Genomic DNA, 24,854 nt, shown 5'->3' with positions numbered 1-24,854 from the left:
AGTTCCTTAACTTTGTTAAGAAATAAGATTACAGAAAAGGAATAATACAGTTTTTTCATACAAGAGTGACTTTATTCAAATGTAAACTAAATCATGTAAGTACGCCACAGTGTTCAGCAGCTCATATGCTGTCGCCTCGCAACTTGATTCACAACTGCATGTTACATATTCTGAATTCTGTCTTACTTTCCTGGATTTATTGCAAAGCCACCGCACCATTCACATCTTTTTCTACGAATTTTAGTCTGCCACAAGGTTTTTTATGTCTGCCATGGAACTGGCCTTTTCAATTTTTTATACGAGGATACGTTGCAGTGTATATACCACACTCCATTTAGAGTTCTGAATATTCTCGGTAGACTGAAACAGTGTATTAAAGTTATAGCAACACTGAATAAGGCCATTTCGAGAAAATCATTATTTTCTGCTATGAATTTTATAGAAAAAACGCACTCAAGATTACCTTCAATTGCTAATTTAATTATTTTTTTAATTGCCATAGCAACAATATTGAAACAACTGAAACAGAATGTTCTGTAAAAATAAAAACTATTTTTATCAAGAAAATATATTATATCTATTTATTATTTTATTACTTTATTATTATTTTTTTACTAATGCCACCAGGTTGTCATTTGACATACCTGGGCTCTCCCGGCAATGGCTTATTCGTAACCCACGTCTGAGGTTGGGACGCCTGGAAGGCATAGTTACGCCGCCCCGATAATATTATGATTATGAAGTGCCAGGAGAGGTCTTAAACCTAATCAATCAATCAATCAATCAATCAATCAATCAATCAATCAATCAATCAATCAATCAATCAATCAATCAATCAATCAGTAAATCAAGTTAGGGCATTTCAAAACCTAAGAGGTTTTTAGGCTCATTCACGATATATCGCCATTCGTCTCTGTTCTCTGCATCTTCTTGTCGTCCTCCCACTGTACAAAGATTATCATATACTTGGTCCTGCCAACGGAGACGAGGTCTACCAAGAGGTCTCATACATCTTGAGAATAGTCTAAAGCTTTTCATAGAAGACAGTCTTCATCACGCCTTAGAAGGTGTCCAAGCCAACGTAGTCTTCGACTTTTTATTAAGGCTATTATGTCCGGAACTTTATAAATATCCCTTAGTTCCCTGTTGTTCAAAATTCTCCATGTGTTATTTTCTTGAATGGGACCAAAAATCTTCCTCAAGATTTTGTTCTCAAAAGTAAAAAGAGATTTTTTTTTTTGTCAATATCCAAGTTTCACATCAATATAGGAGAGTTGGTAGGATTATTGTTTTATAGCATCTTAATTTTGATAATCTAGAAAGGAGTTTGGAACTAAGCAATTTATGGAGTAATAATACTTATTTGCAGTAACGGGTCTGTGTTCAATTTCTTTCTCAAATAAGCCTGTTTCTTCAATTATACTTCCTATGTATTTAAATTCAGTAACTCTTTGAAACTCCCAATCATCTATTCTAAGTGACCCTCTATTATTTGGGGTACGTGATATATCCATGTATTTAGTTATATCAGGATTAATTTTTAACCCTGTTATTCTTGTTTCTCCTACTAAGAGTCTAAAAAGTTTCTTCATATCATCTTCTGTTTGTCCTAGAAGGATAATATCATCAGCATATGCTAAAAAATTAATTTTACCATTGCCCTATGAAATTCCAATATTTTCATTCCTAAGTTTCTGTAATGCCTTTTCTAAAACAAAATTAAAAAGTATGGGTGACAAACCATCTCCCTGTCTCACTCCAGATTGAACTTCAGAACTATCTGAAATAACAGTTTAAACCTAAGTCTAATCTAATTTCCAGACCATGGATGAACATAGGAACATTACCCTTTAAGGAAAAATTCCTGTGTAGTGACCTGGAATCGCACCCGGGACCTCATGAATTATAATATAATGGCCAACCAATTAAAGACTGTGGACATGACTGTTGCTAGGCATTTCAAGTCTGTGGACATTTTGGGCGATGGGCATTTAATAACTGTGGACATTTTGGGCGATGGGCATTTAATAACTGTGGACATTTCAGATACTGGACATGTCATGTCTGTGGACATTTAAGATAATGAGCATTTAATAACTGTGGACTTTCAGATACTGGACATGTCATGTCTGTGGACATTTAAGATAATGAGCATTTAATAGCTGTGGACATTTCAGATACTGGACATGTCATGTCTGTGAACATTTAAGATAATGAGCATTTAATAACTGTGGACATTTCAGATACTGGACATGTCATGTCTGTGGACATTTAAGATAATGAGCATTTAATAGATGTGGACATTTTGGACAATGGGCACTTAATAACTGTGAATATTTTAGATACTGGATATGTAATGTATGTGGACATTTAAGATAACGAGCATTTAATAACTGTGGACATTTCAGATACTGGACATGTCATGTCTGTGGACTTTTAAGATAATGAGCATTTAATAGCTGTGGACATTTTGGACAATGGGCACTTAATAACTGTGGATATTTTAGATACTGGATATGTAATATATGTGGATATTTAAGATAATGAGCATTTAATAACTGTGGACATTTCAGATACTGGACATGTCATGTCTGTGGACATTTAAGATAATGAGCATTTAATAGCTGTGGACATTTTGGACAATGGGCACTTAATAACTGCGGATATTTTAGATACTGGATATGTAATGTATGTGGACATTTAAGATAATGAGCATTTAATAACTGTGGACATTTCAGATACTGGACATGTCATGTCTGTGGACATTTCAGATAATGAGCATTTAATAGCTGTGGACATTTTGGACAATGGGACTTAATAACTGTGGATATTTTAGATACTGGATATGTAATGTCTGTGGACATTTAAGATAATGGGCATTTAATAGCTATGGATATTTTGGGTAATGGGCATTTAAAAACTGTGGACATTTTAGATACTGAACATTTTAAGATAATGGGCATTTAATGACTGTGGACATTTTTGATGCCGGACATCAAAGATAGTGGACATTTTTGCAGTGGACTAATTGACTGATAATCCTTAGAAATTTAATTATAATTTTTTATTAAACAAACGCATTCCAAACGCGCAATCCACTGAAACTTCTGCATTGGCATAGTATTCCGTTACCATAATTCCAAACTTCATAACTCGTTGGGATGTCTAATTTCACTTTCTGCCCGTTTTTGAAAGTATATCCACATAGAGAGAAGGTAAACTTGCGAATTCTAAATGAGACAGTAGAGCAAGTGGACAGCTTCAAATACTTGGAGTGTACTATAAGCAGTAACATGAGCTGCCGTCAGAAAGTCAAACGGAGGATAGCAATGGCAAAGAAAGCTTTTAATAGAAAACGGAGCATTTTCTGGGGACCTCTGGAGAAAGAAATAAGCAAGAGACTATGAATTGCTTTGTGTGGCGTGTGGCACTGTATGGAGCAGAAACATGAACATTACGACAAAGGGAAGAGAATAGATTAGAAGTATTTGAAATGTGGATATAGAGAAGAATAGAACATGTGAAATGGACAGAGAGGATAAAAAATGAAGAAAGAATAATGCTGAAATTGATCAGAAGAAGATAAAGAAATTGGCAGGGTCACTGGCTAGAAGAAACTGCCAACTGAAGGTTGAACTGGAAGGAATGATGAGTCGGCCTCGGTAGCGTAGTTTGTATAGCGCAGGCCTTCTATGCTCGAGAGTGCGGGTTCGAGCCAGGCCCAGGTCGATGGCATGTAAGTGTGTTTAAATGTGACAGGCTCATGTGAGTAGATTTACTGGCATGTAAAAGAACTCCTGCGGAACAAAATTCCGGCACACCGGCGACGCTGATATAACCTCTGCAGTTACGAGCGTCGTTAAATAAACCATAATTTAAAACAAAAATTTTAAAGGAATGAAGAACGGGAGAGAAGTTCGAGGAAAAAAAGTTACCCGATGATAGACGACACTAAGATATGCGGAGATTTAGAGAAAAGCAGAAAATAGGAGAGATTGAAGAATGCTGGGTTTGCAATGAAAGATGTTCCTGGGTAGAACACTATGTGTATGTATGTATGTATGTATGTATGTATGTATGTATGTATGTAATCTTACCTTCGGATTCCGTCCAACCGTAGCATGTGTCAAGGCGTCTACTACTTCATTTATTGCTGATCTAGGCCTTGAAATAAGATCCGCAGACCTTTCAATCTCCTGTTAAAAAATAAGATTAGGTATTTTTATCTCTGTTCCCACTAATACACGAAGACTTGAAAGTCAATTAAATCATATTTATACTCATCAAAATAACAAGAAGTATTTTAATATATCCGACAAAAAATGTGTAGTCAAGGATCAGATATTTAAGTAGTTGGAGCAGAATGGAATTAAATTTCGGGAGGAGTGCACTATGACCTAGCACGGAGATCTTTTAGGATTGTTTCGCTAATCCTCAAGCTAGGTGCATTTCCAAACGAACTCCGGCTGACTACAGTAAGGTTCGCTGAGTACCAAGGTTTCGACTAGGCAAACCCACTGGTTTCTAGGCCATCCTCTTCCGTGTGTCGCCAGCCGGTTTTCGGGAAATACTATGGAATGTTGATGGAATGGAGAAATGGTGACGAAATAATGTAGTTGCTTAATATGGGGAAGCGAGAGAAACCTAAAAAAAAAAAAACAACTCTTTACGCCACACTTGTCACTGTACACTTTTCGAAGAAATATTTAAGGCCTGACCGGATCTCGAACCCAGACTTCCTGCGTGACTGCCTGAATTAATTACTATGTTATTTGTTACTTTACACAGGTGCACTAAATTATTAATACATAAAAAGATAATAAACGTAAATACGTTTAAATAACATAATGGTTTAATTCTCAAGTTGATTCAACACACTACTTCATAAATTTAAAACGAATTACACATGAACACACTTCTTAAAAATCCAGATGTGTGTAACGTTACTGAACGACGTATGAGTGCGATCCCAAGTCAACAGTACATAGCTTTACTACGCTCCGTATTTTTACACAGAACTACGTACGGGTGCGATCCTCTATCTGCAGGTACATAGCTTTACTACGCTGCGTATCTTTACATAGAACTACGTACGGGTGAGATCCTCTATCTGCAGGTGCATAGATTTACTATGCTGCGTATTTTTACACAGAACTACGTACGGGTGCGATCCTCTATCTGCAGGTACATAGCTTGACTACGCTGCGTATCTTTACATAGAACTACGTACGGGTGAGATCCTCTATCTGCAGGTACATAGCTTTACTATGCTGCGTATTTTTACATGGAACCACGTATGGGTGCGATCTCTATCTGCAGGTACACAGCTTTACTATGCCGCGTATTTTTACATGGAACCACGTATGGGTGCGACCCTCTATCTGCAGGTACATAGCTTTACTCCGCTGCGTATTTCTACATGAAACCACGTATGGGTGAGATTCTCTATCTGCAGGTACATAGCTTTACTATGCTGCGTATTTTTACATGGAACTACGTACGGGTGCGATCCTCTATCTGCAGTACATAAGCTTTACTACGCTGCATATTTTTTACATAGAACTACGTACGGGTGCTATCCACTATCTGCAGATACATAGCTTTACTAAGCTGCGTATATTTAAATAGAACTACGTATGGGTGCGATCCTTTATGGGCGGGTGCATAGCTTTACTACGCTGCATACTTTTACATGGAACTACGTATTGGTGCAATCCTCAATCGGCAGGTGCATAGCTTTATTATGCTGCGTATCTTTACGTAGACATACGTAGACTATGCGTGCGATTCCCTAACGACAGGCACACAACTTTATTATGCAACATTTCTCTAGGTATGGGTGGTGCTAGAAATGAAGCGAAGTTACGTGTGCAATCGTCATTTGAAGACCTATGTTTTCAAAGGTGCTAAGTGTTAACATTTTAATTTAATTTTAATTCAATCCAAGGAAGGAAGATCCATATAAACATATCCTACTGAATAGAATCTGTCGTAGTTCAATTGTAAGTGAGTCATTTGTGCTCCGAAAATGGTGTTGGAGATAGCTCAACATGCATTTGGCAGTGTTTTTGATCAATGGCTTAGAAATTGTTTTGACTCTTAGCGCCTTGGAAAGATAGGTCTTCATTTACTGGGCAAAAATCACTGTACTTCACAGATTCAATGGAATCATACACTGAGAATTATAAAATGGTGTGGCTGCACCGCTAGCTGTCCAAATCTCTTACAGAAGATAATGTCGATGCACGAGGCTCCTAGTGTCATAGACGTTGTAGAGGCGAGCGTCAAACCAAACGTGTCGCGCATGAAGTCGAAGACTATGTTCTTGCTTCTGCTTACATCTATGTTGAAATTGTTGGCGAAAATTTTCGAAATGTCTTAGAAATACAGGAATATCAAGGGGAATACAAGGAGAACATGAAGAAGAGCAGGGAAGAGTGCTCTCCATTCCATAGCTAAAACTTCAATGAATGGACAGTACAGCCGATAGGAACTGAATATAGGGTAATAGTGTCTAATTCCGTGATAACCTCTAATCTCGTGATAAAATTTCAATTGACTGCCATGGAGTTTTGTTCTCTGACTTTTAAGTTTTTGAAATACCTAACAGATGCGAGGAGATATCTTCTTTCCAATTCTATTGACTACCCGCCTTTTGAATAGAAGCAGTCGACTGCAAAAGCTTTTGTTCAATGAATGGTGGTTGACCAGGAAGTTTTTCGTTCTCTTGTGACCACTTCTGAAGAAACATTTTATATTTTAGGTAAGAATTAATATAGCATTATAAAAATGATATATTACTGTAGATTATAGTGAGCTGAATCAATATGTTTGAATTTTTAAACATTATGAGACAATGGCAATGCTACAGGAGCTTTCCCTTTTCATAGAATTTATCCTTTATATGATCGTCTTCATATTCCATAGGGGCGTGAGCATTTATAACTACGATATCGCACCATCTATATTTAAGTGCTAAATACGATAACTTGTAACTGATAAATTCGACTCTATTACTGCTGATTTTATTCTTTTATGAGTAAAGTATCCTGTTCCTAATTGGTGATTATTGATAGTACACGTAATCTTTATTTGTGATAAGCCATTCCCATCTAACCTAACCTCCTGTACTCCCGCAAAGATTATTCCATACCTAGCTAGGTCTTTTGCTACTAATGTCACCTCTCATGTTCTGTAAAGACTAGTGACATTCCAAGTACCAAATCTCATAACCTTATTCCTTTGCTGTGCTCGTGCAAGAGAATCAGTTCCATTGCGAGGCTTCTTTTGGAGTTTCGTAACAAGCTGTGTTTTTTACGGTGATGGGTTGTTAGCCCTTCGCCCAATCTCCAAACTGGAGGACCACCCCTTATCGGCTGACAGCGACTGTTTTATCTATATAGTACTTTTAGAAAGGGAAGGGTTATCTCACGAACTCATTTTAATTTGAAGTGAACTCTACATAAAATGTTCCATGCTCGAATTCATTCTTATGCGTTCTATAAAATAAATAAATCCCATAATGACTGCCTATATTTAGTACTACTACTACTACTACTACTACTACTACTACTACTACTACTACTACTACTACTACTACTACTACTACTACTACTACTACTACCACCACCACCACAACCACCACCGCCAATACCACTACCACTACCATGTTACCATACCTTAATTTTGTCGACGTATCCTTCTCCATATTCTTCTTGGACCTTTTTCGCAGTATTATCCCAGTTCTTTTGAATAATCAAATCTATTTTATCATCATTCATCATGTCTGTTCTGAAATATTATAAAAAATGTACACAGTAATATTTGTACTGGAAATTGTCTTAACCCTCAACTGGTATCTATGGGTCAATATAGACACATATTACTTGATATCGTAATGTACACTTAAAAAATCGATAACAGTTGAGGGTTAAACTGACACACATTTTCAAATCTTCGCTTACGACATCCTTATTTCCTAAAGCTTGGAAATATGCCTTTGTACGCCCTATACCCAATGTTAAAACGCAGACAACCCACACGACTTTTAGCATTCTACCTGCCTTGTCGAAGGCATTATTGAGACTTGTATACAGACACCGCAGAAAATGTGAATTTGTGGACACATATTGTGGCGCCCGTCTGGAACGTTCTGGTCGCGTCTGGTTGCCTCGGGAGTGTGCGCGCACATCCAGCGAGAAGGAAGGCGCTGGGAAACAAAACTCGATCATCGGTGGGAGCTGTAACGCGGCACGGAGGGAGGGGAAAGGAGACTATGGTAACTGCGCTAAGCGGATAGAGCAGGGGGAACATCTAGAGGCGTATCCCTCTCGAAGGCTCGTAAAGCCACGCGAATCGCAAGATTCGAGATATTACGGTTTAGTAATAAAAGCGCGAGCAGTCTTCGGAGTAGTTAGTCTTCAGTCAGCCTTCAAGTCTTGTCTTGGACAGCGGCGACGTATCCAGAGGACTTCAGTTCGACGTACAGTGAACTTGAGTGCGTCCGTAACTGTGGCAGCGTCCAGGTGAGTGCGCGTATTCGGAAGACCTGAGTTCGATCGATTTGCAGTGAACTTGAATGTTAAAAAAATGTTATGTTTTATTTAACGATGCTCGTAACTGCAGAGGTTATATCATTGTCGCCGGATGTGCCGGAATTTTGTCCCGCAGGAGTTCTTTTACATGCCAGTAAATCTACTCACATGAGCCTGTCGCATTTAAGCACACTTAAATGCCATCGACCTGGCCCGGGATCGAACCCACAACCTTGGGCATAGAAGGCCAGCGCTATACCAACTCGCCAACCAGGTCGACGCAGTGAACTTGAACAGTGAGCTAGATGAACTAGCCAAGGCGAAGGAACTGTGAACTGACTGTTTTGTTCTGCACATAGTGCTTGTGAACATTAGTTGAAATTAGGAGTATATTGTTGTTCTTCTCAATAATACCCATGTATTGTCATTGTCGCTGTGTGCAATAACTACTACTGTGTTGAATGGAATACCCATCATTTTAGGGTGAATCATTACGAATAAAAGTCGCATTGTTGACAGGTATGGTGGTAAAAGCAGGAAAAAAAGTTACACTGGTGTCAGGAGTGGGTATTGTGGACATAATGGAGAACCTACAGCAGATCCTGAAAGCCATCTCTGAAATGAACAAGCACATTTAGTGAAGTGAGAAGCAACATTTACAACATGAATAAACACATCAGTGAAGTGAAAAGCGACATAAGCGGAGTGAAAGGCGACATAAGTGAAGTAAAAAATGTCCACTGCATAAATTGGTAGCGTTTCGACGCACGTGGATGGAATTGTTACCATCGTGAAAGATGAAGTTAAAGCCGATTTCGACAAACTAAACGAGAATTTTGTAAGTGTAAATGAAACAGTGGCCGAACTAAGACGGGACGTAGACCATTTGTTACTGAACATATGCATTCATTATTCTATTTAGTGATTGCCCTATGCACTTAGCTTCCACTGCGCCCACCGATCAACTCAATCACCTTTACGATATGACGAGTGGCAACATAGGTGGTAGTATTAGGTGGTAACCAGGTAGAGTGTGGTTCAGTTTGGCGTACGTCACATCTCCTTATCCGCACTAGCAGGATTACCTGAACTGAAAACTTTGGTCGTGAGTTAGCTTATGTTACATGTTGGTCTATCCCGAAGGAAGACAATGATTGCTTTCAGAACACAACCCGATCACAGCACTCTTGCCTCACTCCACCCCTAACCCAAGCATTGTAACGGTCGTGCAACTGTCGCCAAGCCAGAGATTGGTTCCGATATCTGTTCGTACACTTCATTTAAACGACGTTGAATTATATTTAACTTCTAATAATTATACAGACACACAATTATTTACCTGTAAAACCACGGCTCTATGGTATGCACCGATATAGACCATTTCATCAATTCTTGTCGCAAGCCATTTGATAATGATACTGCAGCATGTTTGGACATACTGTAACTTGTCATTAGTGGTCCTGTGAGATAACCTAGAGAAATAAATGAGTAGAACATAATAAGTATCGGTAAACATAAGTAATTTATTTTTCTTTGCAAAATAAAGAAAATCATCATCTTAATTCGCGGGTGCTCGGTAAAGGGGGTTAAGTATGATTTGGCTAAACTGGAATAAGTGTAGATTTGAAGTATCTAAAATTACTTCTCTCTTGTGTTAAAGGGGTTAAGTAATTCTTTCATCTACAGTATGATGCAGTCACAGTGCTCCATATTTTGTGACAAAGTGGTTTTGTTCAGTACAAAAGGAGAGAAATTTACATACCTTAAAATTTGACTTAACCCCCTTTACACGAGCATCCGCGAATTATGATAAAATTAATGCGTATACCTAATATTATGACAACACATTTTCGAAATTCACATTGATATTATTAAAATTAAATTGTGCAAGCTAAGTTTGGTGTTTAGCTGTTAATCTGTATTCACCTTTCGTATATAAATCTCGTTCATTTGAGTTTAATGTTTGATACACTACTATAAAATGTTCTCATAACGTACGGCAGTGGCGAAGCTCTTAAGAGGCTTTTGAGGCTTGCGTTATTATATCTACTCGTAGTAACAGTAGACATATAAGTTTTTTTTTATTTTGGTTATTTTACGACGCTGTATCAACATCTAGGTTATTTAGCGTCTGAATGAAATGAAGGTGATAATGCCTGTGAAATGAGTCGGGGATCCAGCACCGAAAGTTACCTAGCATTTGCTCGTATTGGTTGAGGAAAAACCCCGAAAAAACCTCAACCAGGTAACTTGCCCCGACCGGGATTCGAACCCGGTCCACTTGGTTTCGCGGCCAGACGCGCTGACCGTTACTCCATAGGTGTAGACGGCATATAAGTTCGTAATAACAATGTATCATAACTAGAATTAGAAGTTGAGATCCCGGTCGGGGCGATACAGATTAACTGATAGCAGAGTATAGGAGGTGGGGAAAAGGCAAGGGCTTGTTTACTGTTTCCAGCTTCTAGCTACTGTGCTGTTTGTCTAGTTATAGTTCACGTTGAAGGTTTCGTACGTACTAATACTGAAGCAGTGGCGTAACGAATGTGATACGGGCCCGCATGCAAAAATAAAATTTCGGGTCCCCTAAAATAAAATGTATCGGTGCACCCAAATGTATAACCTATCAATAACTAGCAATAACATAAATATAATTACAGCAGATAGAAGTACAACTTTAATGCAATATACTTCCACGTTATAAGAACAAAGGGCCTAATCGTTAATTATTTTAAGATTATTAAAATAATAACAATTATTAATAAATTTTATTAAAAACACATAATATATACTATAGTGACTGAAATTAAGTAGGCCTATATAAGTATATATACTTCTATCTGCTGTTTGTTTGTTACTTTACTGTACTCACATTGAACTCTAGTGAAACTGGACCACGCGGCGTGCTTTCTGTGATCCGAAAGTATTGATGATTTCACTGACATCAATGAATCCAGCCCTTTCACATTCGATACTGAGGAGGCTGAGTTCACTAACTCTGTCTTGGGTCATAGAATTCCGCATATAGTTCTTTATAAGTTTTAGCTTCGAAAATGATCGTTCGACCGAAGAAACAGTAACTAGAATAGTTAGGAATAGGCATAAGTCTGGAACGCTAGCAGATACGATTGAATTTTCTACTACTGATAGATTTAAGTCAGCTACAGAGGTTAATGAGGCTATTTCTTTTTTCAGAGCGTTTCTGAAACCTATTCCTGGTCTGGGAATTCACTGGATAAATATTCCTCATATTCATTTTGAAGAACCACTACTGCATTGTGAATCTCTTCGTCGAAAACAGAATTTAGAAATTTTGGGGAAATAATTTTGAAGAAATGGTTATCATTATGCATACCCAAAAATCTGTTTTTTAATTGGGCTACAATAATATCCAAACATCCATTAAAAACAGTGGTTCTGAAATATACGAGTATCTTTGGATCTACTAGCCGCTCGTCTTGACACAATTCATCAAAATGTTTTTTTACTTTTCGAATTCTTTTATTTTCAAATTGTGGTGGAATACCCCAGCAATTTGCGAAAGATGTAGTTGATGACATTGCTTCTTCAAAATTATTTCGGTAACAAGATAAATTATCGGCTGCATTCTGAATAGGAGAACATGCTTTATCAAGCTCTACATTTTCCGATTGCTTAATTTGTGATGCTAGATTACTACATTCTAGAATCTTTGATTGCAACACTATTTGAAAAATGAATTGAAATCTCTCTAATTGGTTCTTCAAAGCAACAGCTTGTTCTCTTTCTTTCTTCCTTTTTTTAGATATCAATATTAATTTTGACAGAGCCTTAAGTACAGTTGTCAAAAAAAAAAAAAAAAAAAGTGGCCGCACTCGTTAACAGCGAATATTTTATAAGTCCACTTCTGGTCACGGCGATGTTACACGATGCATGTGCTTTTAGAAGCAGTTCCGAAACTATGGAATCATTCCATATCTGCATCTCGTAGACCAGCGGTAGAGAGCTCGATTAATGATTTGAAGGTTGTGAGTTCGGGCCTTGTTCAAGTTTTCATTTTATTTTTAATCGTTCTTTAGCGATATAAATACTGCATTATTCAAGTTATCATATATATTCTGTTACCGTTCTTTATCGATATGATTAATTTCAAGTTATTCATATTTAACGTTCCTTTAGCGATATATATATATATATATATATATATATATATATATATATATATATATATATATACACACACACACACACACACAAGTTATAATTTGTTATATTCTGTTATAGTTCTTTAGCGTCGTGAATAATATTCAAATTATCATTTGTATTCTGTTATCGTTCGTTAGTGATATAAGTAATATAAATTTAATGTTAGGTTTAGAACAATACAGCTGCCTAATACGAGTGTTAGTTTTTTCTTCTTATACTATTATATTATTACATTATACTATCCTGTAACATAATAAATTGGAAAGGTGTCACGAGGATTTGTGCCTGATGCGGTGACATTTCAATTCCGAATTTCGCGACGTCCGACGTTCCTACGTTCTTCCGACTGAGCTATGTCATTTACCTGGTATTAACGTAATTCAGCGCATTGTAAGAAACACTACAACTGAACATTCATTTCAATTATATTCTGAATATTTAATAATGATATAAAAAGGTTACGTTTATGACAATAATATTTGTAGTTGTAATACCAACTGCAACAGCAGCAGTGTTAACAGCAGCAATTATTAAGGACGTATTGCGTGGATACAGTTCAATACAGATTTTTCGAAAACAAATTACGACACTGAGGTCCAGATTATAAAATAATTATATTCTTCTTAACTCTGTGGACTTTATGTTTGAAAATGATATAGTTATTAATAAGATTCTAACAAGTATTTATATTATTACTTCCTAAATGAAGAATATATATTTTTAGTATAATGAATGTTTTGCTCTTATTTCAAGACCTAGGTAGAGGCTAATTCTCTGAGGAAACCACGACGCCATTTCTGCCTGCGACTTTGACTGACATGGCTCCACAAAGAGGTGCAGGAACGAATGAAAGTATAATAAGGGCTGTGGTTCATCTCGGTTTTTCGGCATCTGAGGCAGGTAGGCGTTTCAACATTTCAGAAAGGACAGCCCGGAGATGGGTGCAAAATTATCAAGGCTCGGAAATTTTTGGCCGAAAAGCTGGGAGTGGTAGAAGGAAAATTTCAACACCACAATAGGACTCCAGATTAGTGGCAGAGCTTGAAAGGAATCCCTTTCATACCGCTGCTACTTTGAAGGCAGTTGTTAATTTCCCTGGCCACCACCAGACCGTGAGAAATCGTTTAAGGGCCGCCAATTTGAGATCTCGACGTGCCATTCCTAGGGAAGTTCATAAGGAAGAGCATATAGAGGAGCGCTTAGTCTTTGCAGTGGGAAATGGTGATCGGGATTGGAAAAGAGTAATCTTTTCTGATGAAGTCAACTTTTCTACTACAAAGGAAGGACCCACTCTTGTATATCGTCCTCATGGTACCCGATTCGACCACAGATAAGCTGCCATGCGTACCCGCAGTGGTAGAGTATGTGTCGTGTTGGAATTCTTCAATTTCAGCAGGATAATCATCCAGTCCACACATCTGAATTGATTCGGGACTGGTTTGGGAGGAGACAGGATATTGAATTGATAGACTGGCCTCGTCGCTCTCAGGACTTGAACACTTCAGAGAATATGTGGGCACAAGTAAAGAAGCATATGAGGAAAAATTGGCCAAATCCCCCTCCAAGACGCCCTGATGATTTGTGGAAGCTCGTCCATGGCCCTGGGATGCCGTGACTGAGAACAGTCGGTATTTGAAAACACTAGCCGATTTTTGCCCACTCGACTGCAAGATGTGATCGATGTGGGAGGAAGATGGACTAAATATTGAATCGTGGCTTTTTGTTTTGTTGTTTTTTTATTTTTAATTGTTTTAATTTTTTAAGGCAGACGCCTGTAAGTTCGTTTTGTTTATGCCACGAAAGATATTTTTTTTGAGAATATAATCTTTGCAGTCATAATGGCATAATAAATAATGACACAGTCATGGCATAATACATTCATGAACCTGATGTTAATTACTAAAACATCACCTGTCTCCGAATTGTAGCGGAGATACCCGAGAGAGCGGCCACTTTTTCTTTTGACAACTGTACATCGACATCAGCATAACGCAGGGCTTTAACAAACTGGTATCTCGAAGATCAAGGTGTTGGGCAAAGTTTTTAAGGTATAAAAAGATATCAAATGTTCCCATCTTTTAAAACTATGACTGAAGAAAAGATACAACATTTCTACTGTGTCATAAAAGGACATAACTTCTTGAATTCTACATGCGGCATCGTTAAATACTAGATTTAAATTATGTGCTGCACAATGTACATATCTTGCAGTTCTTTATCTTCGTTCAGTTCTCGTTCTGACATCTTTGCATGTGTCTGACATATTGGCACAACCGTCATACCCCTGACCACGGCATTTAGTTAATAGAGAGTCCCTTTTCGTCTATTGCACTGAGTATTTCCTTCTCTATTCCTAATGCACTTTGATCTTTTCGCGAAAACGTAAGAAGCTTTTATTTATCTTCACGTCACAAGACTTTCCAGTTACATCATGTGAAACTGTAATGTATCTAAATATCTGACTTAATTGTTCTTTGTTTGTTATGTCCTGTGTTGTATCTGTAATTATTGAAAAGAATGGGGCAGCTTTAATGTCGTCAATAATTTCTTTTTCAACTACACGGGATAAAACATTTATTAACTCATTTTGAATAGAAGGGCTTAGGTACTTTCATGTATATTTTGGTTTATTTACAGGATACAGGATCGTACTTTGCGAGAAGTTCGATGATTGCTAAAAAGTTTCCACTGTTTGATTTTCCAATTTGTTCCCTATGTCCCCGAAAAACTAGATTATTAGATGCCAGAGTTAACGTCACATTCATGATACGCCCAAGGATCTGTTTCCATATGTTTTCACTTTTCTTTAGTTCTGAATCCATACCCGCGTCAACTGTGTTTTTCTTACGCCACGAATTGAAAACGACGCATGCGTTCAAATGTGCGTAACTAATTTCGTGTCGCACTATACTTTTGGTTAACCATCTCCAATCTCGGACCCCTTCCCTCCAAGCTGAAGACGACTTCTGCTATCCAAAGAGCCAACACGGTTTACAATAAACAGTCATTTTTAATTGAATAACACAACCATTCTCTCCTAATTCTTTGCCCTGTCAATGTGAATTTATCGTAATATTTCGTAGAAAACGATCACTTATCCTGCTTAGGATCTTAGGGAAAGGACCCGCTGGCTCTGGTTGATAGGGATTTTGTCTAACGAAGAACTTTTTAGTTTCATTATATACTTCTAACTCATAATCTGCACGATCATTTGAATACTCTGCAACTGCGATATTGGTAGGTCTAATTAGGTACATTTAAGGCTATTTTGTTACAATCTTCTTTTTCGCTAATGCTTTCACAATTGCTGTCTCTACTAACATCTATTTCTATATCACTTTTCACTTCAGACGCGCACTCACTTGTGGCACTGCAAACATTTGTAACTGTTAAGTTAGCACTACTGCTAGGACCATGAAGAGAAAAAAATACTTATTTTTACTAATTTGTTTGTTTCTTTTTCTAACTCTCGCTTCTTCTTTCTTTCTGTTCACCACTTAGATGTTCGTACTTAACTTTAAACGGTTTCATTTTTCAGTAACTACATTACTATACTGTCTATACTCTCTAATAATAATTTACTCGATTAAAACACAGAAAGATATATTATCGCCGCGCTCTCATGATTAACATTCGGCAGGTCTTTGAGCGGCCTCGTGCATAACATTCGGGAGGTCTTTGAAATTTAATTGCATTATTGCTTTCAATTTCTCATGTCGCCGCTCCAATCACTCGCCTCAATTTCAATATTGCAACCAATAAGCTGCTTCCATTATTAAATGACACCTACTTGTCTAATCCACGGGGACTAAAACCGAGGTTGCAATATCTTGTGCTGAGGACGAACATTAAGGTATGTAATTAAAAATTATTATTAAAGAGTTATTATTAAGAGTTAAGAATGTCAACGTACTCGTATAACAATATAACAAACTAGTGCTTATTCTTATCGAGGAAGTAAACGTGACAACGTGACGCTTAGAGTGAAACCTACAGAGCAACAATCGGTCGGCAAAATTATGTTTTAAACCACACCGCATGTTATTGTATGATGCCGACATGTTAACCATGAGAGCGCGGCGATAAGGACACAGGGCAAGCATTGTTTAAAGTTGTGCTGGATTCAACAACATAGACCGATTCTATGAAACCGTCGTGAGTAATGGTCTGACCAGTTCCATGCAGGCTGCAATTAATTGTTTTTCTTTTTTACTTTCTTCTTCTTTCTTTTGAGTGGTTTTTGCTGGCCCCTTAAAACCCCGGGCCCGCCTGCATTGCAGGCCCTAACGTTACGCCACTGTACTGAAGCTGGAACATTTGGAAGAACGTGATGTTAAAAATGAAATGCAGTTGGAACAAATTTTTAAATATATTATTGATGTCTTCCACAATAAAATAAAATAAGAGGCAAAATGCATCACATGTGCTAGCAAAATATGCGATCTTAATTAGGGACTGAAAATTTGTAACATAATTTTGGATTACATATACTATAAATTATTAAGAAATTATAACATGTTTGAAATAAAATTTAAAATGAAGAGATATTCTGAATACGTAATTAAGATTAGTATTAAAATATATTTTAAATGGATATTTTTTGTGATTTGTTGATTCATTTGATCTCAGTTTACTCTATTATCCAAGTTAAACTACAAAACTTTCATTTTAACTTCTTACTGATACTAAACTCTTAAGGTAGAAACACATTATTGCCACGGCACGGCACGAAATGTGATTTCCTGTGCTGTCATGTTCTGCATTCAATGTGTGGTATTCGTTTTCTCCATTTATTTACGTTGCTTAGAATCACACTATTCCCACGCCACGGACGCCACGTCCTCTCCTGTGTAGCACTCGTGCCATCACGTTTAGATTTTCTGTCGCACCGGACATTGTTGGACGGTGGAGAGCACGTGCAGGTTCATTATGGAGGAATATATCTTTGAAAAAGTAAGGCAATATGAATTTATGTATAATTTTAAGTCATCCAATTACAGAGACTTAAACATGAGAAAAGAAGCTTGGGAGGAAATAGGAAGAGAGATGAATATAAGCGGTAAGTACTGTATGTTAACTCATCTCCAAGAGCTATTCCATCTCAAATCGACCGAAATATAGAGAAAATTGACCTTAAAATTTCTAAATACAATGAAACTTTTTTGTACGTAGAGAACAGTGATACAATGAGTATAAAAAATGCGAGGTTTTTTACTGATCGATTTCATATGGAATAGCCCATAAGTAAATCATCGATTCAACTTAACCTCGTTATTACTACTATTTTATTATTATTATTATTATTATTATTATTATTATTATTATTATTATTATTATTATTATTATTATTACATTATTATTTTAGGAGGTACATCAGTGTAGATGCGACCATACACATAAAAGTGCATATTAACAATGACTACAACAGCTGTACTGTGAGTACAACAGCTGTACTGTGAGTACAACAGCTGTACTGTAGACATTAATCTTAATTTTGCGATCTACCTCGACGAACAACATTTAATTGCCAAGGCACTGAGCCTAGAGAATTAAAATATTCCTTGAAGTTTTCTCGCACTTGAAAAGACTCGCGTGTACTGTTTCTTCTCAAGTGGTCTAGGTTTCTTAGGGCACAGGTTGGTAGTGAAAGTGCTTGCACATCAGGCTCAAACATATTGTCTTTACATAGCATATTATGCAGGCAGCATGACGCAAGTACAATTCTATCGACCATGTTCGGTTGTACCTCCATATATCTTCGAAAAATTCTCCAACGAGCAGTCAAAATTCCGAATGCATTCTCGACCACATTTCTCGCTCGGGAAAGTCTATAGTTGAAAATATTTTTTGTTTCGTCTCCATCTAAATGGTGCCTGCCATATGGACGCAGAAGATATTTTTTTAGTGGAAATGCTTCATCCCCAACAATTATGTGTGGTTGTGGCTCCCCATTTTCAACTAATGGAGCATTTTGTGGCACATTTAAAGTATTACATTCCAGTTCTTTCCCAAAGCGTGAATTAGCAAAAACACACCCATCACTGTTTCTGCCTACATCAATTGTAATAAATTTATAATCCGCATCAACCAGAGCAAGAAGTACTATAGAATGATTGACTTTGTAATTGTAGAATGCAGATCCAGCATTAATAGGGCACTGAATGTTCACATGCTTTCCGTCTATGGCTGCTATACAATTAGGAAGGTTCCACTGTTCCTTGAATCTTGCAGCTGAGTTTTTCCAAAATTATTCTGTAGGTTCGGGCATTACTATTGGCTGGAACTTTTCCCAGATGGCGTCACAAACCGTTATCACTATTTCTCGAACAGTGGAGAAACCCAAACGGAAACTGAAGCCCAAACTCCGAAAAGAATTTCCTGTGGCCAAAAATCTGAAAGAAGTTAATATTTTTGTTTACTTACACTTACATAATTATTTAAATACATATCTTAAACAAAGGAATTGACATATTCCTTAGCATTAATTATACAATTACACTTTTAATTTTTACAGCTATGACGGTAAAGGAAATTTGGGAAAAACAAAGAAAAAGCTTCCTTCAAGCAATGAATAAACGCCGTAATAAAAAGTCTGGTCAGGCAGCTAGGAAATTTGCACCCTGGAAATTTGAACAGGAGATGTCTTTCCTTTTGCCATATTTGGAAAATCGGAAGTGAGTATAAATAACTATTTAGTTATTAAGGTCGTCTTTTATATTACTAGTTTTCAGTAAAATATACTTTTTATTTTAGGACACATGACAACTTAGAGGATTTACAAGAAGAACCTTAAGATGAACCAGAGGATGACCCAACAACCGAAATAAGTGAAAGTCAGCCTGCTCCTCACCCTTCACCTGAAAACCCTGATTTTGAAGATTCTACGTCTCAAAACACTGCTTCTCAAGATCTGGAATTTGGACAAGGAATAACGCGTAATATTCAGATTGTCCAAATTTAAACAACTTGAACACGAGAAAAGGAAAGAATCGAGAAGCACAAAATAATTCTATTGATAAAATGATACAGGTAATGAAAGACAACGCTGCCTTACGGCAAATTAAATATCAAGAAAGAAAGGAAAAAGCAATGGATGAAACTGACATGTTTTTTATGAGCATGTGCAAAATGACAAAAAAGTTTCCACCATATGAACAGACAAAGATTAAACTAACATTAAGCATTGCTGTTTTGCAAGCCCAAATGACAGTGCAGGAAAAAGACAATGAAAACGCACAGCAGCAGTTGCAATTAACGCGTCCTTTATCTGCACCATCAAGTTTATATACAAGTATATTTCCACCACAGGATGACGCTCTACTATCTGCAGGATCATTTCGATCAACAGCACAAGATATAAATACAGGTACGCCCGCAAATTGTGAGCCAATAATGGGCAATGATTATTATCGTTAACCATAAACTATTATCAGGGTTTGCTCAGTTGTAAAACAGTGGACATTATTCAAGAAGGAACTTTGAGTAGGTACGGTAATGTGAAACTTCATTGAAATATTAGATAAAGAGTATTATGTATTTAAATTTGTAGCATGTACTTACCTTAAACATGGCTAATTTTTCTCGAGTGTTAACTGCTATTCGAAATTGAGTGTTCTATTTCTGTATTTTCTCGTTTATTTGATTGTGAATAAATTCAAATTCTTCTTTATTCATTCTAAAGTACATATGAAAACGTTGTGGGTCTTCTTCTAGTTGCTTAAACAAAGTATGAAATTCACCAGATTCCTCCCGTTTCAAGTTTATATCATGCACCCACTTCCGACACCTTCTTTCCTGAATGATAACAGCCGCAGCCACATTCTCGATGTCTTCTTCAAACTCTGAAGAACTACTGGAACTACTAACCCATTCACCTTCCATCTCTGCTACAGAAAGCTACTGAATAAAATAGCGACTGAACAGATTGTAAGTTTAGTGTGAAGTGACATGGCGTGGCGATAATGTGCACACAACGCGACACAGCACGTGCCTTCCAACGTGCCAACAATGATCTCACAGGAGAACACATGCCGTGGCAATAATGTGTTTCCGGCTTTACGGTCTTACTAATAAAAACTCTATATACAGACGTTTAACTGTCTTATACGATGAGTAGCTCGTTTATAAGTCGTGTGTAAATTCCTTACTAATAATCACTACATAGTCGTGTATAACAGTATAACTGTTACACAGCTACGTCATAGTTTCGTCATTACTTCGTTACGAAAGGTAATAGAATATCTGAGGTTCTCTATTGCATCCGGTAGAGCGCTCTAGTGTGGCGTGTTAAATATCGATAGTACAACTGGCTCTAATCGATTACCACACTACATTTTGTTCAAAGAGTATAAGCTACAGCAATATTATCACAGTCTACTATATACAGTCGCGAAGCTCAATATATAGTAAAAATGCAAACATGGGTAGTTGCTCACCACTAGGATCGCTACTATTGCCTCATCATCGCAGATCTCTCTCCTAGTAGACGACAAAATAATATGTTACACTTTCGTTGTGTTCTTTTGGAAAAATTAACACCTTCCTTCCATTATTGAAATATTAAATGCATAAAGTGAATTTATTATTTTAATGGAATATATTAAATTCCACCATAAACTCGAAGATACCTGCAAGAAATAGGTTAATATTATTTTTGTTTGTGCAAAACGAACTGAAATTTACTATAATCGCTTCACTCATTCAAGATTATAGCGATAATTAACTATGAAACCAATAAATATTAATTTGCATTTCCCTTTACAACAATAATAATGGAAATATAAATTAATGGAGTAACTTATGTATACCGGTACTTGTAGTGTAGGCTTACGTAGTTAACAAAGTGAGTTGAGGTTAAGCAATAATAATCACACCAAAATTGGAAATAAAACGTGATCAATAAATTTTATTGTAACAGACTTTTTCTACGTCTCTAGTAAAGTAACAAATAAAAATAATAACAAAATTAACAGCTATAATTAAAAACATCCTTTGAAAAAAAAAGTAGGCCTAAGCAATAATAATCCCACCAGAATTGAAAATAAAACGTGATCAATAAATTTCATTAAAACAAACTTAATTTTTCTACGTCTCTAGTAAAATATTATTATTCCAATTATTGTATTTTAGCCATTAACATTTTCATTACAACCAATAACGAACATTTCACAAGCATCAATGTGAAATACGCAACGAGCTAGCACTCGATGGAAATACGACACAGTCCAAAGTCGACCGTAGACAGTCTATTGTTTATAGTTGCTAACCGCTTGGAGCGCTTTATCACGAAGTTTGCAAAAAATCACCTCAAGCTTCGCGACTGTATATAGTAGACTGTGATATTATTTTAATAATTCTATGATCTTTGGTTTGTTCTTCTGTGGTTACAAGGTAACCATCATCATAAAATGACAGTCGATACGAACAGCTGTTAGAGGGGCGGCCATTTTTTCGCTATATACAACGCTTAGACAAGGGGTTTCGTGTATATAACTACTGCAAAGCAATTCCCATTGTATAGTTACAGCCTGTTTATACGTCCATAGCTTATTCACGGTTTATTAGTAACGTTTTCTGTCTCAACTCTGCATAAGTTTCGTATAAAAACTATACACGGTTTATTAGTAAGACTGTTACTAAATAAATTATTTTACTTATTTTCATTTTAATATAATTGTGTTTTTCTTTCGTCGTAACAATTTCTTAAACTATGTACTATAACATGTTCAATTTTCCAACCGAACACTAGTTTTACTTATACAGGAGTTAGATTTACATACTATTGTTTTCTAATGACAAATGTAAGTGTAGTGTCTTTCATAGTAATGTTATTATTTTAAGACAAGATTATTTCTGTGATTTGTAGGTTACTTTACGATTAGGCGCCTACTTTATTTATGCCCTTTCTTTTAATTACAAATGTTATATGTATTATTATCATTAAAATGGTTAAAAAATACCTTTTTAAACAGTATTGCTCTGCAGAACTCTTTGTAGGCTTAAGAAAATGTCATGTTATACAGCTAAGAGACGATGATACATTGTTTTCTGGTCAACATAATATTTACGTTTGTCCATCAGTCGAAAGTTTATTCATTCGTCCGTTCGATCATTCATTCATTCATTCATTCATTCATTAAGTCTTTATTGAAAAATCTCCAACTGATATGGTGTGTGTGTGTGATGGGAGGGGATTACCTTAGCATCTGCTCTGTAAACGCTGTTTTATCCTGTCTACACGTAACTTCAGAATTTACATACCTCAAATTCGAAGTCCAAATTTAAGAGGCATATTGATCCGACAAGTTAGCATATACAGTAAATGAAATAAGTATAATAATCCTTCCAAATGAAGAAGTAATAGAGCCAATATACCTCAAGGCACATGCCCATTATGTGGACAGAGAGAAGATGACATTCACATCGTTCTTCAATGTCAAAATACAAAAGATATATGGATGAAATTTATAAATGAAAAGTTCCTAGAAATAAATAAAGAAATGGCTATAAAAAACTGATGAATAATAATAACAACAGAAAATTGCAAAAGCAATTAGGTTTATATTTTTTTGACTAGAAAATTAGACTGGAAAGAATAAATGAAATAGAATTGAATGGAAATATATATATATATATATATATATATATATATATATATATAAAGAAATAGGAAGATGAACAAATACTGATTGTAACTACATACTAGAATGAGTTGAGTCTTGCACAAAACTAAAAGCAAGTGCAAGATAAAACAAAAAAAAAATTGTTTATTAAATATGTAAATTGTAGAAATTGTATTTAAATAATATTATATCTTTGTGTAAAAATTATTATAAAGTGTGTAATGTAAGGGTTCAATTGATTACTTGTATGTACTTTGTCTGTGATCTATAATATAATAAATATCATATCATATCATAATAATCCTACAATAACTGTCTTACTAACCTAAGAAATAATACAAAAATTACATTAGGTCATTACACAATCAGTCATGACTAGCGCTTTCGCCAATTAATGGCATCTTCAGGTCTACTAGCATATAGTAATGCTTTGACCATAAATACATAGATAAATAGCAAGATAATAATATATTATGATGAATTGCATGATGTGAAATTGGAGAAGATTAATTAAAAACAATATTACATGAATAACTGTACAATCACAAAGTAATGTAATAATATTCACTTAAAGGCGTAGTGGTTATATTGCATTACTTTGTGATTGTACAGTTATTCATGTAACACTGTTTTTAATTAATCTCCTCCAATTTCACATCATGCATTAATCATAATTTATTCTTTTGCCATTTACTTATGTCTTTATGCTCAAAGCATTACTATATGCCAGCCGTGGCGAGAACGTGACTCGCGAGACATTGTGGCTCGCAGTGATAGCTGCTTCTAACATCCGCCAACCCCCACCCTCTCACTCACTGGAGTCAGTATGATGAGAATATTAAATGTGTGATTTGTTCACAAGTATTACGAGAAAAACGGTTGTATAACATAAAACGGCATTATACTACATGTTACTGATGAAACATTAAAAGGTTAAGTGTTATTGTTGTTATCATCATCATCATCTCTGTACGTCGATCCTTTTTCAGCAGGTGTACGAATAATGCGACTAGCTCTTCAATTTGAACTCACTGATTTACTATGTGATGTCAAATGAAAGCTAGATGTAAGGACTTGACAAATGTTCAACTTTCAAATCTTTGCCAAAAAATAAATATCCGAAGCTTCGTTCTTTCGCTTGCTCTTTTGAAGCCATGTTCGCTACAACTTACTTTGTGAAAAATTATTTTCAACAATTAAAATAGTAAAAACCAAATTTAGATCACGACTGACAGACAAATACCTTCGTGATCAACTACGACTGGCAGTAAGTGACATAATTCCTGATTTTGAAACTTTGTCGCAGGCACATTCTGAAGACAGTTAATTTTAGGTTGTGATATTGTTCATTTATTGTTCATTTCTTTCTTCGTTACACGTACTAAACATTAGTTTGTAGCCTCGTACTGTATAAAATTATATTTAAGTGCTTGACGTAAGGAAAATGAAAATCCGTTAATAAGTCAGACAGTTGCTTCACTTCCCCTTCGGGTGTCCGCCTCCCTCCATAGGT

The 24,854-nt window shown here is 36.2% G+C and overlaps 1 protein-coding gene and 1 long non-coding RNA gene across 2 annotated transcripts in view; one reads left to right on the top strand and one right to left on the bottom strand.

Annotated features, from left to right (window-relative positions):
- The window catches only part of LOC138704835 (uncharacterized), a 412,725-nt gene that overhangs the window by 280,824 nt on the left and 107,047 nt on the right, over nucleotides 1–24,854 (top strand). The gene's annotated exons all lie outside the window — the stretch shown is intronic.
- Nucleotides 1–24,854, bottom strand: part of LOC138704827 (estradiol 17-beta-dehydrogenase 2-like) — a 119,169-nt gene that overhangs the window by 3,616 nt on the left and 90,699 nt on the right. The window contains exons 5-7 of the mRNA XM_069833119.1: nucleotides 9,874–10,006; nucleotides 7,680–7,791; nucleotides 4,098–4,196 (exon numbers count right to left, since the gene is read on the bottom strand). Of these exons, the coding sequence (XP_069689220.1) occupies nucleotides 4,098–4,196; nucleotides 7,680–7,791; nucleotides 9,874–10,006 (344 nt within the window). The remainder of the gene's footprint in view (nucleotides 1–4,097; nucleotides 4,197–7,679; nucleotides 7,792–9,873; nucleotides 10,007–24,854) is intronic.

This window comes from Periplaneta americana, chromosome 8 (genome assembly GCF_040183065.1).
Source record: "Periplaneta americana isolate PAMFEO1 chromosome 8, P.americana_PAMFEO1_priV1, whole genome shotgun sequence".
NCBI classification, from domain to species: Eukaryota; Metazoa; Arthropoda; class Insecta; order Blattodea; family Blattidae; genus Periplaneta; species Periplaneta americana.
Note: the sequence above shows the minus strand (reverse complement) of the source record. Positions and strands in the feature narration are given on the sequence as shown.